Raw genomic sequence first — 13,803 nt, forward strand, 5'->3', positions numbered from 1 at the left:
CTAATTGCTGACCTGCACTTAGGTGCTTGCAGGAGATTGCCCTGGAGATCATAGAGACATCCTAAAATTATTTATGTGATTTTTATTGTCACCATCTCTAATGAGATGGGTTACCTGCGGATTCTCTTGCAGGAGTGATGTGTGTGTCCTGAACATCTCTTTTTTTGAGTTCCACAATGAATCTTAAGTGTTACTGAAAAGTAATGCATTCTGTTAGTAGATAATTAATAAGGCAACAATATTAATTGAATGTGAAATTCAGTTCATGGGCTCTAATTGCTGACAACTGTCTATTTAAAAGTTTATCTTGAAGTGCGAGCACAAAGCAATGATACAAAAACTATTGCTGCTCATTAAAGATATTGCTTTTACATACATTTAAATAGTCACTGTCTTAACCTTTGAGTTGATAAAACAACACAGCTTAGAAAGAAAATGGTAACTTAAAATCACCAACAAGAATTAATTGCTTAGGAAACTGTCTCTTGGGAAGCCAAAGTAATGAAAAAAAAAATTTTTTTTAAGTGTACGGGGTATGTACATGTATTTAAAAGTTTTACTGCTTGTTTTCTGCATGTTGTATTTTTATTTGTAGATAAACCTTTCCTTGTTCAATGTATTGTTAAAGAAAACATTTCTGGCCTAAATTTTCTATGTGGTTGTACTCAAACCACTATTATTCAGCTGATGTCTGACTGAGCTGTAGGTACAGGAATTGCAAATCTGAATGAAGGCACCTTAGTTGCTGAAAAGACAGTGTCCCATACCATACCACTTGATACCTTTGTCTGCATGTGTCATGGAATTTGACAGCATGCAAGTTGAATTTTTTTTTTTTTCCCACTGCAGTCCCAGAAGGGCTCTGTCTGACTGCCAGGTGGGAGGGTTATATGGAGCTGTGTTGTGTGAATACTGACTCCTGCAGCTCTGTGAGGCACTGATGTCAGTAAGTAAGGTATTGCAGCTGACTGATTCTTTTGCTTGACAGAAAATAATGAAAAGGAGCCAACCAGCATGGTCTAGGCTAAACCAAAAATTATATGACTTTCTCCCCTGAGAAACTGAGAAGCCATAAAATAGATATACCTTATTAAACCCCAAAATAGTACTTCGTTCTTCATGCCTACAAGAAAAGAAAACAAAGCCGAAGTGAAATAAAGGCAAGCTCTTGTGAGTTAAAATCACTTTTACCTTGTGGTTCGAGGGAATGGGTCACTGTCCTTGGATATGAAGACTCAGTCTGTATTCTGTGTGCCCAAGGAGAGATCAGAGTTATCACCACTAGGCTAAAGTCTTCCTATGTCTTTTCTTCTGTGGTAGCACCACAGGATGCTGTCTAAATATCTGTACAACTGGGAGTGGCCCTCGCAGGGAGGATAGAACACTCTGATCCAGGTTTTCCTGGGGTCCAGTGCTTCCAGGGCTCACCGCCTTAGTTCATGTGCCTAACTTGCACATTGGAGAGATGGATTTCCTGCCTTTCAGATGCTGCTGCCAATTTCCATTCATCTCTGTCCTGATTTTAGCAGATGGATACTGTTTTATGTAGTTTTTGTTGTAGGTTTTTGGGATTTTTTTTAATGTGTCTGAGAAAGCTTTAAAACAGAAACATAATTTCTTTTTCTGTTTCTTCATCCGAGACTGAGCATGAGATGCCTGATTTCATCCAGCCTTTGAGACACATGATATACTTTTATCTGTAGTGTGGGTTTGGGGAAGTTGGTTTAAGATCAGGTATGTTCAGGTTTTCAGAAGATAGGTATCCACTGAATAAGATAACCTCTACATTTCAGCCATTCTCTGATCCTATGTCCCGTGCTCTTGAATAATACTACAAGTCATTTCAGTACAACCTTTACTCACTTCTGCAAATACAGCCACCAATTCCTGCTGTGACTTTTCTTGCCTAAAATTACTTCCATATAAGCTGCATGAGTTGAATATCAATATCTTGTCTTACATCCAGTGGAAAAAAAGGTAAGTACATCATGCAGTTCATTAGTTGATATCAATGTTTTTTGTTTTGTTTTGTTTTTTTTTTCTCAGGCTTTGGCTCATCTGCACTTGATAGACTATATAGGAGAGCAGACAGCTTTATTAATAAAGGTATATTTAAAATATTTTTAATTTTTAACAGGTAAGGAAAACAGTTTTATTCCAGTAGAACAATAAAGAATGATTTTATTTTGAATTTGATGTTAATGATTGCATTCCTTCATTAGCAATATCAAGAAAGCATGTCATACTTTGGCATGGGTGATATTTAATATGTATATATCTGTCCACAGCCAGAGTAAACATAGCCATAAATGCAATAGAGAAACTTTTTCTGTAGTCTAACAACTCCAGAAATGCAAAGGTGAAAAAAGGATAAACACCTAAAAGTCAAAATTCACAGCTGCACAGGGTATTTTTTGTGTGAAATCTGAGTATTAGAAATATCAATCTTTGTGTTTCTATTTGTTCGCGTTTTCTTGGAAGAAGAACTGTAATTGTGTTACTAAATGTTAGGCTATTTTATCTAAGATGCCTTTCCTATCTCAGAGCCTAGAGGAATAATAACTGTCGATAAATTAAAACCGTAAAGAACATGCAATTATGCCGTGGGGGACACACAGAGCAACACTGATCTCAAACTTATAATTTTCTCTCTCTCAATTTCAGGTGGTTCCTGAGGATCAGCGCTTGGCAGTGGCCATCATTTTAGTGCTCTGGGTGTCTGCTTTGGCCTCCTCCGTGATTGACAACATCCCCTTCACAGCTACAATGGTAAGGTGTGTGCAGCACTGCACATCCCCCTCCAGGAGCTGGCAAGGGAGCTGAGCTTGCTGATTACAATTTGCTGTTCAGTTTTTTGGGGTTTTTTGACCTCTGCTGTGCTGTAACTTTATCCTCTGAGAACGAATCAGTATGAGAAACTAACTCATGCTGTTAAGGTATCTAGCTGGCCATTGACCCCAGCAGTTGCAGGTAGCTGTGGGACCAGAGGCACTGTTTTGGCTGCATTTTTGTGTTTTCTTCTCTTGTATCCACATACATACCTGACAAATAGAATTGTCTTTTTGATGGAAACTGTCACTCTCCATCCACTGCTATCAATGTTTTTTTCTCTACATGCTGAATAGTTATGCTAATGCTTTTTTAACACCTGAACCTTTTATTGCTACCTTTACTTTTGTAATTAGTTTAAAAACCACCAAGTTTTGTTAAGCATAACAAATGCTTAACAGCAGATGACCTTTAATATCACAAAAATATCAAACTGTAACAAATTAGGGCATGGTCAAGATAGTTTTATTCAATCAAGTTTTCTGTTTAAAATGTGATAATTCATTCATTATACTATACTAATGTTTCATTGTTAGAGCTCTTTCTCAGCTAAGTATATATTTTCTTCACATTTTTTCATCCGATATTGGATGGTCATATCCACTCTTAACCTCTGTCAAAGTTTAAGACACTTACAGGGCACATGACAAATTGGGCAGATTTGTAACTACTCCATAAATACATATTAATGTGGTATTTTGGTTTGATTGCCGTGGTGTTTCCTGTGAAATTGTATTGATTTAGCCACAGTAGACTGCAAGTAATAGGCATGAAAGAAAAGATTTGTTCAGGATGAGTCACCTCCCAGCAAATGTTTGAGGATTATTAAGCAATAATGCAGAAGTCTTCATTTAGAAGATTTTTGCCTCATACCCAGATAGTCTATAAAAATTGGCTTGGAGAAATACCAAACAGCACCATGAAATGAGTATGTTTTGGGAAATGGGACTGAAGTGCAAGAATTCTTTGGGATGCCTGAAGACTATTTCTTTTGTATCTTTGATGGTAGCAAATTCAGATTGACAGTAAGGGACCCTTGTCAACATTTTAAGCTATTTCAAATTTATATTTTTTCTCATTCTGTTCTGGGATGAACCTAAAAGACTGCTACAACTTTATTTTTTTTTTTAATTGGCAGAGAGAAGAGACAGGAAGAAAAATAGATGCATATTCTCACCTATGTAAATGCAGTCGTTAGCTGAGTTGCTATGACATTAATGTGCTATTTGGCAAACTAGAGTTGAGATTAATCTACTTCAGTTAATAGGCTTATACTTTAGTCTTTGTCATTCTGCATTAGAAAATACTTACAGAATGTTCCTAAGTAACCAGGTCTCAAGATCTTTAAACTTCCATTAAATATTCTTTTTGATTCTTTGGTATGTTGTTCCTACCTTAAAACAAGCAGTATTCAGTTTTGGAAGGCTATTTTTCAGTATATGTGCCAAACTTATGAACTTCTGATGAAGAGTATTAAATATATTGAACCCAACTCTTTTGTAGAATGACTTTTCATTAATCAGGGACTTTTATATAGGAGTTTGGTTTGACATTACCTAGTGATGTAGGAGTATGGGGCACCTGCTGTGACGTAGCCATGAATGATCCTGTCCTTTCTGGGGAAAAGTTTCCAGCTCCACAAATGAGCCTGCCCTCATAATAATGAAAGACAGATGTAGTGAATCCCTCCAGGTCTCCATAAGTCTCCTCCAGGGGTGAACCAATGTCATGACAGTGGGTCAATCTCTCTCATATTTTTCATTAGTCATAGTTTTGGTGGACCAGGTAGGGGTGTGGAATCCATTAGGTTCCTTCACATACAAAAAATCTGGGCAGTTTCATCGATATCAGCTGTGTATTATGACTGACAAAAGTGTTTGGAAGATGGCATCACAGACCTCTGCCTACATTGGCATTGCATTAAGGAAGAAGGAGTTAAGGGAAACCAGAAACCAGACTCATGGGAAAATGGCTTTTTTGACATGCACATGAATTCCTTAAATATCATACAGTGATGATGAGAGGCCTGGAGACAACTCAGAGTCAAGGATGCTAATAGTGTAATTTCTGCTTTAGAAAGACAAGTATGCCATGATTTTTGCCCCATGTTTCAGGAATGAGGGTATCTTGCCAGTCCCAGTTCTTCTGATTGTGAGCCCTCAGCTCACTGTGGAAAAAACTACTGTGATGGCAAGGGCATCTGGAAAGTTATACTGTTCCTTCCTTCAGGGGTGGGAAGCTTCAAGACAGGCATCAGTTCATACATGCAATGTCCCCAATACTGCTCTGTGCTGTTGGATAAGGTCTTCCACTCATCCACTAAAACTATATGCAGTGCATGTTGTCCAGACTTGGAACAGGGAGAGGAGATGGGCTGCACAATCAGCGTAGTAACTCAGAAATACATTGAGGGAGGACAATCTTCTGTGTGAGGTCACTGCCCCCTGAGCTGAAGGTGCTGTAGATGTAAACTCTCTCACTTTTCTGTTTTGTGTAGTGTTTTGTCCCAAGAACTACCTGAGAATTGGCAAAAATACAACATTCCATTAGAGCCTGAGTCTTGAGTTAGGTGTTTAGCTGAAGGGAATCAAAACAGAAAAACCTTCAAATATCTCTGTAACTGTCATGTTGTGTTTCCTTTAAAAAATCAAGTTGATGCATGGTTGTCCAGACTTTCCTTTCTGTGTTTGTACTAGTGAGATAATAAAATTCATAATGACTTGCTTTGTGTAGAGAAAAGAAAAAGGAAAAATATTAATGCCTAATTAATGGATCTTGAGACTGAAAGTTTCACTTTATCTGTGTTTGGATAAATTTGATTGCTTCATGTAAAGTTTTAGATTTGACAACATTAAAATTAATAGCTGTCTTAACAGTCAGTTAACTCACCTTAAGAGGATATGAAAAGTGGAAACTGTAGATTGATATTTTGAAAAGGGAACTAGAATATATCTTAATCAGCATTACACATAATTCCAGGCAATAAACTATTTTATGACTTGAAATAATGAAAACCAATAAGGAAAATGGTTCCCCAGAAGAAATTCTTGACATGTTCAAGAGATTCTATGTAAGCAAATTAGGATTCTTCCTTATCCTAAAATTTTTTTGCTATTTTAAGATTGGTATACTTTAAAGCCAAAATATTTGTCTGTTTAAACAGAATGAATGTATTGATGATTTTCAGGAGCCTTCAGCAACATGGAGAATATTTCTTGCTTACTAAAATATTCTGAAAGTACAAAAATCAGATCAGTGTATTATTTGAAGTGTCTTGCCCTGAAAATGCTTTTGCAGTCCAACACTGTTGTTGGTCGAATTCTTCTCTGCTCTAGACAAGGGTATATCTGGTGTAACCCACAATCAGAAATATCAGTACCATATGGAATTCATGTTTGGAAGTTGCTAAACTGAAATCTCTGTGCAGAGGGCAGAATACAGGATGTAATTTTTGCTACAGAGGATGCTGTAGCAAAGATAATTGCCTACAAGCAACAAGGGAATGAATTTCTGAGTGCACTTAGCTCATCATAGGTTGAGTACTTTTATTGTTTCTGTCTTGCCGAAATTCTGTTTTGTTTTGTTTTTTTTTTATTAAAATAGGGCATTAGAAACTGTGTGAAGGCAAAACAATTTTCAAAATATCTTCTAATTGCTTATTTCAAATTATTTCAAAATTCATAATTCTGTATGCAAAGACAATGATCTGCCCCAAAACAATATGGGAGCACTGAAAATAGCCCAATGAACTGTAATGCCAGGACTTTACCCTTCACTCTAAATTGAGAAGTGAAAATCCAGCTCCCTAATTAAATGTGTGTCTGTATGTTGAGTGTTTCTTGCATTTCTTTGCATAAACATGCCTGGCAACTGTGATAACGATCTGCAAGTGATAGGGAAATCAATAATTTCTTGTCACCAAGTAAAAGATATACTGTAAAAAGTATTGTAGAATTATAGAATAGACCATTTAACTTGGAAGAGACCTACAACAACCATTCTATACAACTGCCTGAGCAAATCAGGACTGATAAAAATTAAAGCCTTTTATTAAGGACATTATCCAAATTTTCTTAAACCCCAACAGGCTTAGAGAACTGAACACCTCTCTAGGAACCTTTTTCCGGTGTTTGACCATTCTCTCAGCAAAGAAATGCTTCCTAATGTCCAGTCTGAATGTGTTATGATTCAACTCTGAGCCATTGCCTTGTATTCTGTCACTGGATCCCAGAAGAGCTCAGCACATCCATTTCTACTTCCACTCCTCAGAAAGCTGTAGAGAGTAATGAAATCCTCCCCTCAGCCCTCTTCTCCAAACTGGACCAACTCTGCTGCTCCTCACAAAACACACCTTCCAGCCTTGTCACCAGCTTTGTTGCCATCCTCTGGAAATGCTCCAGGACTTTCATACAGTCAAGAGAGTCAACAGGACATCCCAGTATAGTATCATCAGCAAACTTGCTGATGGTGTAGTCAACTCCTGCCTTCAGATTGTTAAATATTCAGGTAAATATTTTGAACAGAACTGTCCCTAGAACCCTGAGGAACACTGCTAGTGCCTGGTCACCCAGTCAGCTGTAATCCCACGTGCTGCAGCCTTCTGGGCTGTGCCCTTCAGCCAGGTCTTCACCCACTGCACTGAACCTGCTCATCCCACAGCTGGACAGCTTTGTCCATGCTGTGAAGAACAGTATCTAAAGCCTTCCTAGGATCCAGAAAAGATACATTGACTACCTTCCTTTCATCCATGAGGAGGGTGACTTCATCATAGAAGGATATCAAATTAATTAAAGAGGGTTTTCCCACTGTGAACCCCTGTTGGCTGTGCCTGATGATTGTATTGCTCCTTAAATGCCTTTCAATGGTACCCAGTATAATCTCTACATTTTTTTCCAGGATCTGAGGCTAGACTAACAGGTCTGTGTTTCTCTGGGTCTTTCTTCATGCTCTTTCTCTGACCTGGAATAACATTGACAAGCTGCCAGCCAGCAGGGACCCTCCCAGGTTCCCAAGACCTTTGGTAGATGATCAAGGAGGGTTCTGCCATAACCTCTGCTGACTTCTTCAGTACTCTGGGATGATTCCCATCATGCTTCATGGACTTGTGAACATTTAGCTGATATGACTGGTCCTTTTACAGTTTCAGGGTCCCAAATTTTGAGTTTGAGAAATACTTTGTGGGAAATTCTGTGAACTCTGACTGTATGTAAAAGGCTGTGTTGCCAGCAGCAAATCGAACCTCTGTTGCCAGCTGAAAATCCAGTATATATAGTTATACTTGGGTATTTCTTAAAAAAACATCAAGATAATGTTCTATCATAAAAAATTCATTAACCAGGGGCTTTGCTATTATATTTCTCTCATTTTAATTTTGACAAGGTTTCTTTTCATGTTGCACATCCAGCTTTCTTTGTCTGCAGAATAAATGTATTGATGCTTTATTGATGCTCTATGTGTCATTCTATTAAGCCTCTGATATTTATCTTCCTTTATCATTGGGCTAAACTTGCAATGGCATTCTTTGACAGGCAGACTTCCTAATTTTTAAGGCCTGGACTTTCTTAGTATAGTCAAGTTTAAATAGCCATGCATTTCTGCCCTTAGTATTTTAAGTGACATGATGTTATTACCAGTATGCTCTTTAGTTTAACTGATGTTTTATCAGCTATATATGCTAAAGCCACCTGTTTATATTTTTCTTTTATTACTGGAAGTAAAAAGGCAGCCACAGTAAATCCCTCTTTCATCTGAGTTTAAATACTATTTCCTCAGTAGAGCAACAAATAATTTCCATGAATCATCTGACTGAGAGGGTGACTTAGTCTCTGACAGGTCTTAGTTAAAAAATATATAATTTTTGACATGCTTTTTATTGTCTCTAAAACTATCTAAAACACATGCTTTTCTCTTGCAGTGCTGAATGTTTCACATGTATCTCATGTTCTTAATGCCAGCTTTATGTTTGGAATTTCCTTGCCCTCTGCCCTACCAGAGTTATCTATGATGTCCTGTGTTTCACTGCTCAGTAAAAGTGCAAGACTAGGCTGTAGCCATCTGCAGCAACAGAGCAATCATCAACCAGTTTGGGAAGCTACAAGTAGTTTGTTTTCTATTAACAAATATTCTCTATAGTTTTTACAGAAGACATCTTTGCCACAGGCTGTTCTTAAAAAGGTGTGTGTAGTGAAGTCCCACAGTGCAGAAATGCAGAGCATCAATGAGTCCCTAAAATAACAGCATGAATTGCTGTTTCATAGACATTTTGCACAAATACACAAACTGGACAATATCATAGGAGCATGGAAGGCTCTAGGTTGGAAAGTCTTATAGATCATCCAGTTCCAACCCTCCTGCCATGTGAATGGAGACCTTCCACTAGACCACGTTGTTCAAAGCCCTCTGTAATCTTGTTTTGAACATTTTGTCCATATTGAACACAAAGGTGTTAAATGGTACCAGTCCCAATATCAACCCTTGAGGAATAACACTTGTCAGTGGTCTACCCTTGGACATTGAGCCATTGACCACAACTCTTTAAGCATGGCCATCCAGCTAATTTCTTATCCATCAAATGGTCTGTCCATCAGATCCATGCCTCTCCAGTTTGGGTGAAAACTATCAAATTTGCCAGGCATCAATTGCACTTAGTGAAGCAATGTTGGTATCATCAATCACTTCCTTGTTCTCCATTTACCTTAGCATACTTTCCAGGTGGATCTGCTCCATGACCTTGCCAGGTACTAAGGTGAGACTGGTTGGCCTGTAGTTCTCCAGGTCTTTCTTTTTGTCTTTTAAAAAATGAGGATTATGAGGGTTTCCCCTTTTCCAGTCAGTGGGAATTTAACTAGACTGCCATGACTTCCCAAATATGATGCATTGTGGCTTAGTCACTTCCTCAGCCGGCTGCCTCAGGACCTGCAGATATATCTCATCAAGCCCCACAGACTTGGGCACCTTCTGTTTCCTTAGAATGGTCTCAAACCTAATCTTTTCCTACAGCAGGTGGTTCTTCATTCCCAAAGTCCCTACCTTTGCCTTCTATGACTTGAGCAAAGTGACTGGAACACTTGCTGGTGAAGACCAAGTATTGAGTAGCTCAGCCATTTCCTCATGTCCAGGATAACCAAGTCTCCTATTTCCTTCCTCCCCATTTTCCCTAGTTTTCCTTTCATCACTGAGGTACCTATAGCAGCTTTTCTTGTTGCTCTTGATGTCCCTGGCCAGATTTAACTCTATCAGGGTTTAGCTTTCCTAGCCTGATCGCTGGCTGCTTGTACAATTTCTCTCTATTACTCCCAGATTACCTGTCCTAGCTTCCACCCTCTGTAAGGTTCTTTTTTCCTGTGTTTGAGTTTGTCCAAGAGTTCCTTCTTCATCCATGTAGGTCTCCTGGAAGTTTTGCCTGATTTATTTTTTGTCAGAATGTGCTTCTGAGCTTGGAGGAGGTGATCCTTGAATATTAACCAGTGTTTTTGGGCCACTCTTGACCTGCTGAATTCTACTGCACCGCACAACTATAGGACCTGGTAACATGCTTAAGTACTCTTCTTGCACAAGGAGTATGTATGCGATTACTTGTAGGAGTGCAATCTTTGGAAAGCAGAAATAGCTGAGAGAGTTTCACTCTTTGTAAGTCTGCTGCTCATACCAGGAGGAGATGCTTGCTGATTGAGCAGTACCAGTGCCCCTCCTCTGCTCTCCTCTCTGCATATCTGGTGCACTGATGGGGTGTGGGGCATTATTTGCTCTACACTTAGAAGCTGTCTGGAAACAGCTTTAGGGCTGACCTTGACAATAGGAAATATTGAAACACTAATTTTTTAAAAAATAATTTAATTTTGTTTTGCATATCATGTTCTAGCTGCGACAGTTTGAGAGAAATAAAGATTGTGATGAGAAATGGCATCTTTTTTACTGTTTCATGCAAAAGCAGACAAGATGCTGATCATGCTGAGCCTTCTTTAGGCCTTAAAATAGAAATTGACATATTTGGGAAATGTAAAAATCAAGAATAATTGTTTAGAAATTAGCTTATTCAGGCTAATCGATAAGAGGGTTTAAGAGGGATGAGTAGCATCACTGGTGGGAGGAATGAGGAAAGGGCTGTAGTTCCTCATAAAGCCTGTAAATTGCCCCATACCAAAAGAGCACACACAGTCAATAAAGGTGAGCATCACTCAGCCATCAAAGTGAAGGAATTTTTCAGGATGCAGAAGAGATCATACCCCTTGAGGGTGAACTGTGAAATGCATTAAAATGACAAATTGGAGGATTAAAAGTCATAACTCTTTTCACTACCAAAACTCCTAGACTCTGAGAAAGCATTAATTTAAGATATATCACAGTTGTTTTGTCAAATCTCTTCCTACTTCATGTCTTACTGTTCCACATTTTCTTATTCTTTCTCTTTCCCTTTTGGAGCCATAAACCTCTGAACATGTTAAAAACTGAAAATTAATATTGTCACCTCTCCCCTTCCTAATGACTTTCTCTGTACAGGTACTGATCACACCAATTTTTCAAAACAAGTGGTTCACAAAATTATGTTGAACTCAAACAATTTTTCTGAACTAAGGTGAAGTTTAGCTTTGAAGAATGTTACTGGCTGAGAACTGGTGCTAGATCTGGCTAGAAAGCCTGCCTGCTGTATTTTTGGAATCCATACCAATTGCCGAATGAAATCTATTATGCCTTCCTACAAATCTTATTTTGATTTTCAGGATCTATTTATTTATTTATTTATTTATTTACATATTTATTTATTTATCTTTTATTTGCTAAAGCATTAAAGGAAATCCATAAAACTGCCTGTTCTGTTTATGCCTGGCTTGGAATTAATTTTCTTAGTAATAGCTGCTACAGTGCTGTGCTTTGGATTTACTATAAGAATAATCTTGATAACACACTGATATTCTGGTTGTTGCTAAGTAGCACTTATCCCCAGTCAGGAACCGTTTATTTTCCCAAGCTGTGCCAGGGAGCAGGAGCACAAGAAACTGGAGGGTGGGTGAAGGAACGACAACCAGGACAGCTGACACAGACTGGCCAAAGGGATATTCCATACTACTGAATGACACACTCAGCGTATAAACTGTGGGGAGTTGTCCAGTTGTCACCAATTGCTTCTGGGAGATGGGTTGGGCAGCAGTCAGCAGGTAGTAAGCAATTCTATTATACATAATTTATTTCTCTTCCATTGTACTACTTTTTCTGTCTCTCATTTTCATTGAAATAATACTAATACTAATACTACTAATACTACTAATACTACTAATACTACTAATACTACTAATACTACTAATACTACTAATGCTAATGCTAATGCTAATGCTAATGCTAACGCTAACACTAACACTAATAAATACTAATACTAGTACTAGTACTAGTACTACTACTAATAAATACTAATACTAATACAATTATTTAACATAATTATAATAATTAATTATTGTTATAATATTTTTTCAATAATTAAACTAGTTTTATCTCAACCCATAAGGTTTAATCTTTTTTCCTGATTCTTTTTTCTCTCTAAGGGGAGGTGTGGGGGAGTGAGTATGAGATGGGAACTGCACGGTGCTTAGTTGCTGGCTGGCATTAAATCATTTGCAAATATTTCCCAGTGAACTAAATCCACATTCTCTGGTAAATATAATGTTGAAATAAGAAACAAAATATCTCTGATCTGCTTATGAATTCAGAAGCCTACCAAATGGAGTTTTTCAATTTTTCCCTAATAAAACAGGTACTTTTGATTGCAAAAATGATTTGTAATATTTTGGTTACTGACTCATGATCTACAGCCATCTTCACTGTGAAGGTCTGGGCATCTTTTACCGTCATCTGCAGTGATGAGATACATCTCTGTTCTTTAGCTTTCAAGAAATGAAAGAGAAATTGATTTATAATCACTGTCAGTTCCCTGTAGACCTAGAGGGTCTCATGGAAGGCACTCAAGACCTGAAGACAGAGTCAGTTTTGTTAGCAATACTTGTGTCAGGCTTGGCCTAATGACAGTAGGTTCTCCTCAGCTATGGGACTAGCACAGCCAGGGGAAAGTGAGTATAAATCAAGCACGTGATGCAAAGATATTAATTAAGAAAAGCAACATCAATAACAAAACAATTGTCGTTTCCCCCCTCCCCACCCCCCCCCCCCCCCCCATTACTCTGTGGATTTACTGGTGGTTTAATTTTTTTCCTTTAATTAACTTATGTTGTGCTGATGGTTGGATAATGTCCACTGATTCTCTCTCTTTTCTTCTTGAACCACAGATTCCTGTGCTTCTCAATCTGAGTAAAGATCCAGATGTTAACTTGCCTATGAAACCATTAATCTTCTCACTGGCCATGGGTGCATGCCTTGGAGGTAAGAGCTTATGTGAGAGAGCTGACATAAGGTAACAGCTATGTAATAATTGCATGTATAAACCGGCACAATAGATTCAATCACTTTACTGTGCAAGGCATATGGAGGGCCTGATTCAGCTCCTTTGACTTCAAAGCACTCCTGGATGAAGATCCCAGTCAGTTGCTGCTGCTACAATAGGATTTTTTCAGTCTGTGTTTGAAGTCTGTATCTGCATAATCTACAGACACACAAAGGAACAGTCCAGATGGTGCTTATAGGGTTCTGATCTTTTGTGAGAGAAAAGACAAAGATACATTTGGCTTTCAGAACAGAAAGCCATCATTGCTCATTGAAAAGATGCAGAAATTGTATAATAGCTAAGACCTGAATACTTGATTCAAAATCTGCTGAAGTCACTGGGAGATTTTCTGGCTGGTTTACAGAACTTATTTCAGTATCCAGTTTCTGACCTATTTATCACTGCTCATTGTAAGGAAAATACTTTAGGGAAAATACATTTCTTTGGGAAATGTACTTCTAATACTGAATCTAATAGCTATTCTTCTATTGTCCATCTTGGTGTTTTTGTATATTGTCAGTATATTAGTACAAAACAAGGAGATG

The 13,803-nt window shown here is 38.0% G+C and overlaps 1 protein-coding gene across 1 annotated transcript in view; it reads left to right on the forward strand.

Annotated features, from left to right (window-relative positions):
• OCA2 (OCA2 melanosomal transmembrane protein) overlaps positions 1 to 13,803 on the forward strand; it is a 151,472-nt gene that overhangs the window by 89,569 nt on the left and 48,100 nt on the right. The window contains exons 19-21 of the mRNA XM_062515019.1: positions 2,047 to 2,106; positions 2,665 to 2,769; positions 13,104 to 13,197. Coding sequence (XP_062371003.1) covers positions 2,047 to 2,106; positions 2,665 to 2,769; positions 13,104 to 13,197 — 259 coding nt within the window. The remainder of the gene's footprint in view (positions 1 to 2,046; positions 2,107 to 2,664; positions 2,770 to 13,103; positions 13,198 to 13,803) is intronic.

This window comes from Cinclus cinclus, chromosome 2, assembly GCF_963662255.1.
Source record: "Cinclus cinclus chromosome 2, bCinCin1.1, whole genome shotgun sequence".
Taxonomy (NCBI): Eukaryota; Metazoa; Chordata; class Aves; order Passeriformes; family Cinclidae; genus Cinclus; species Cinclus cinclus.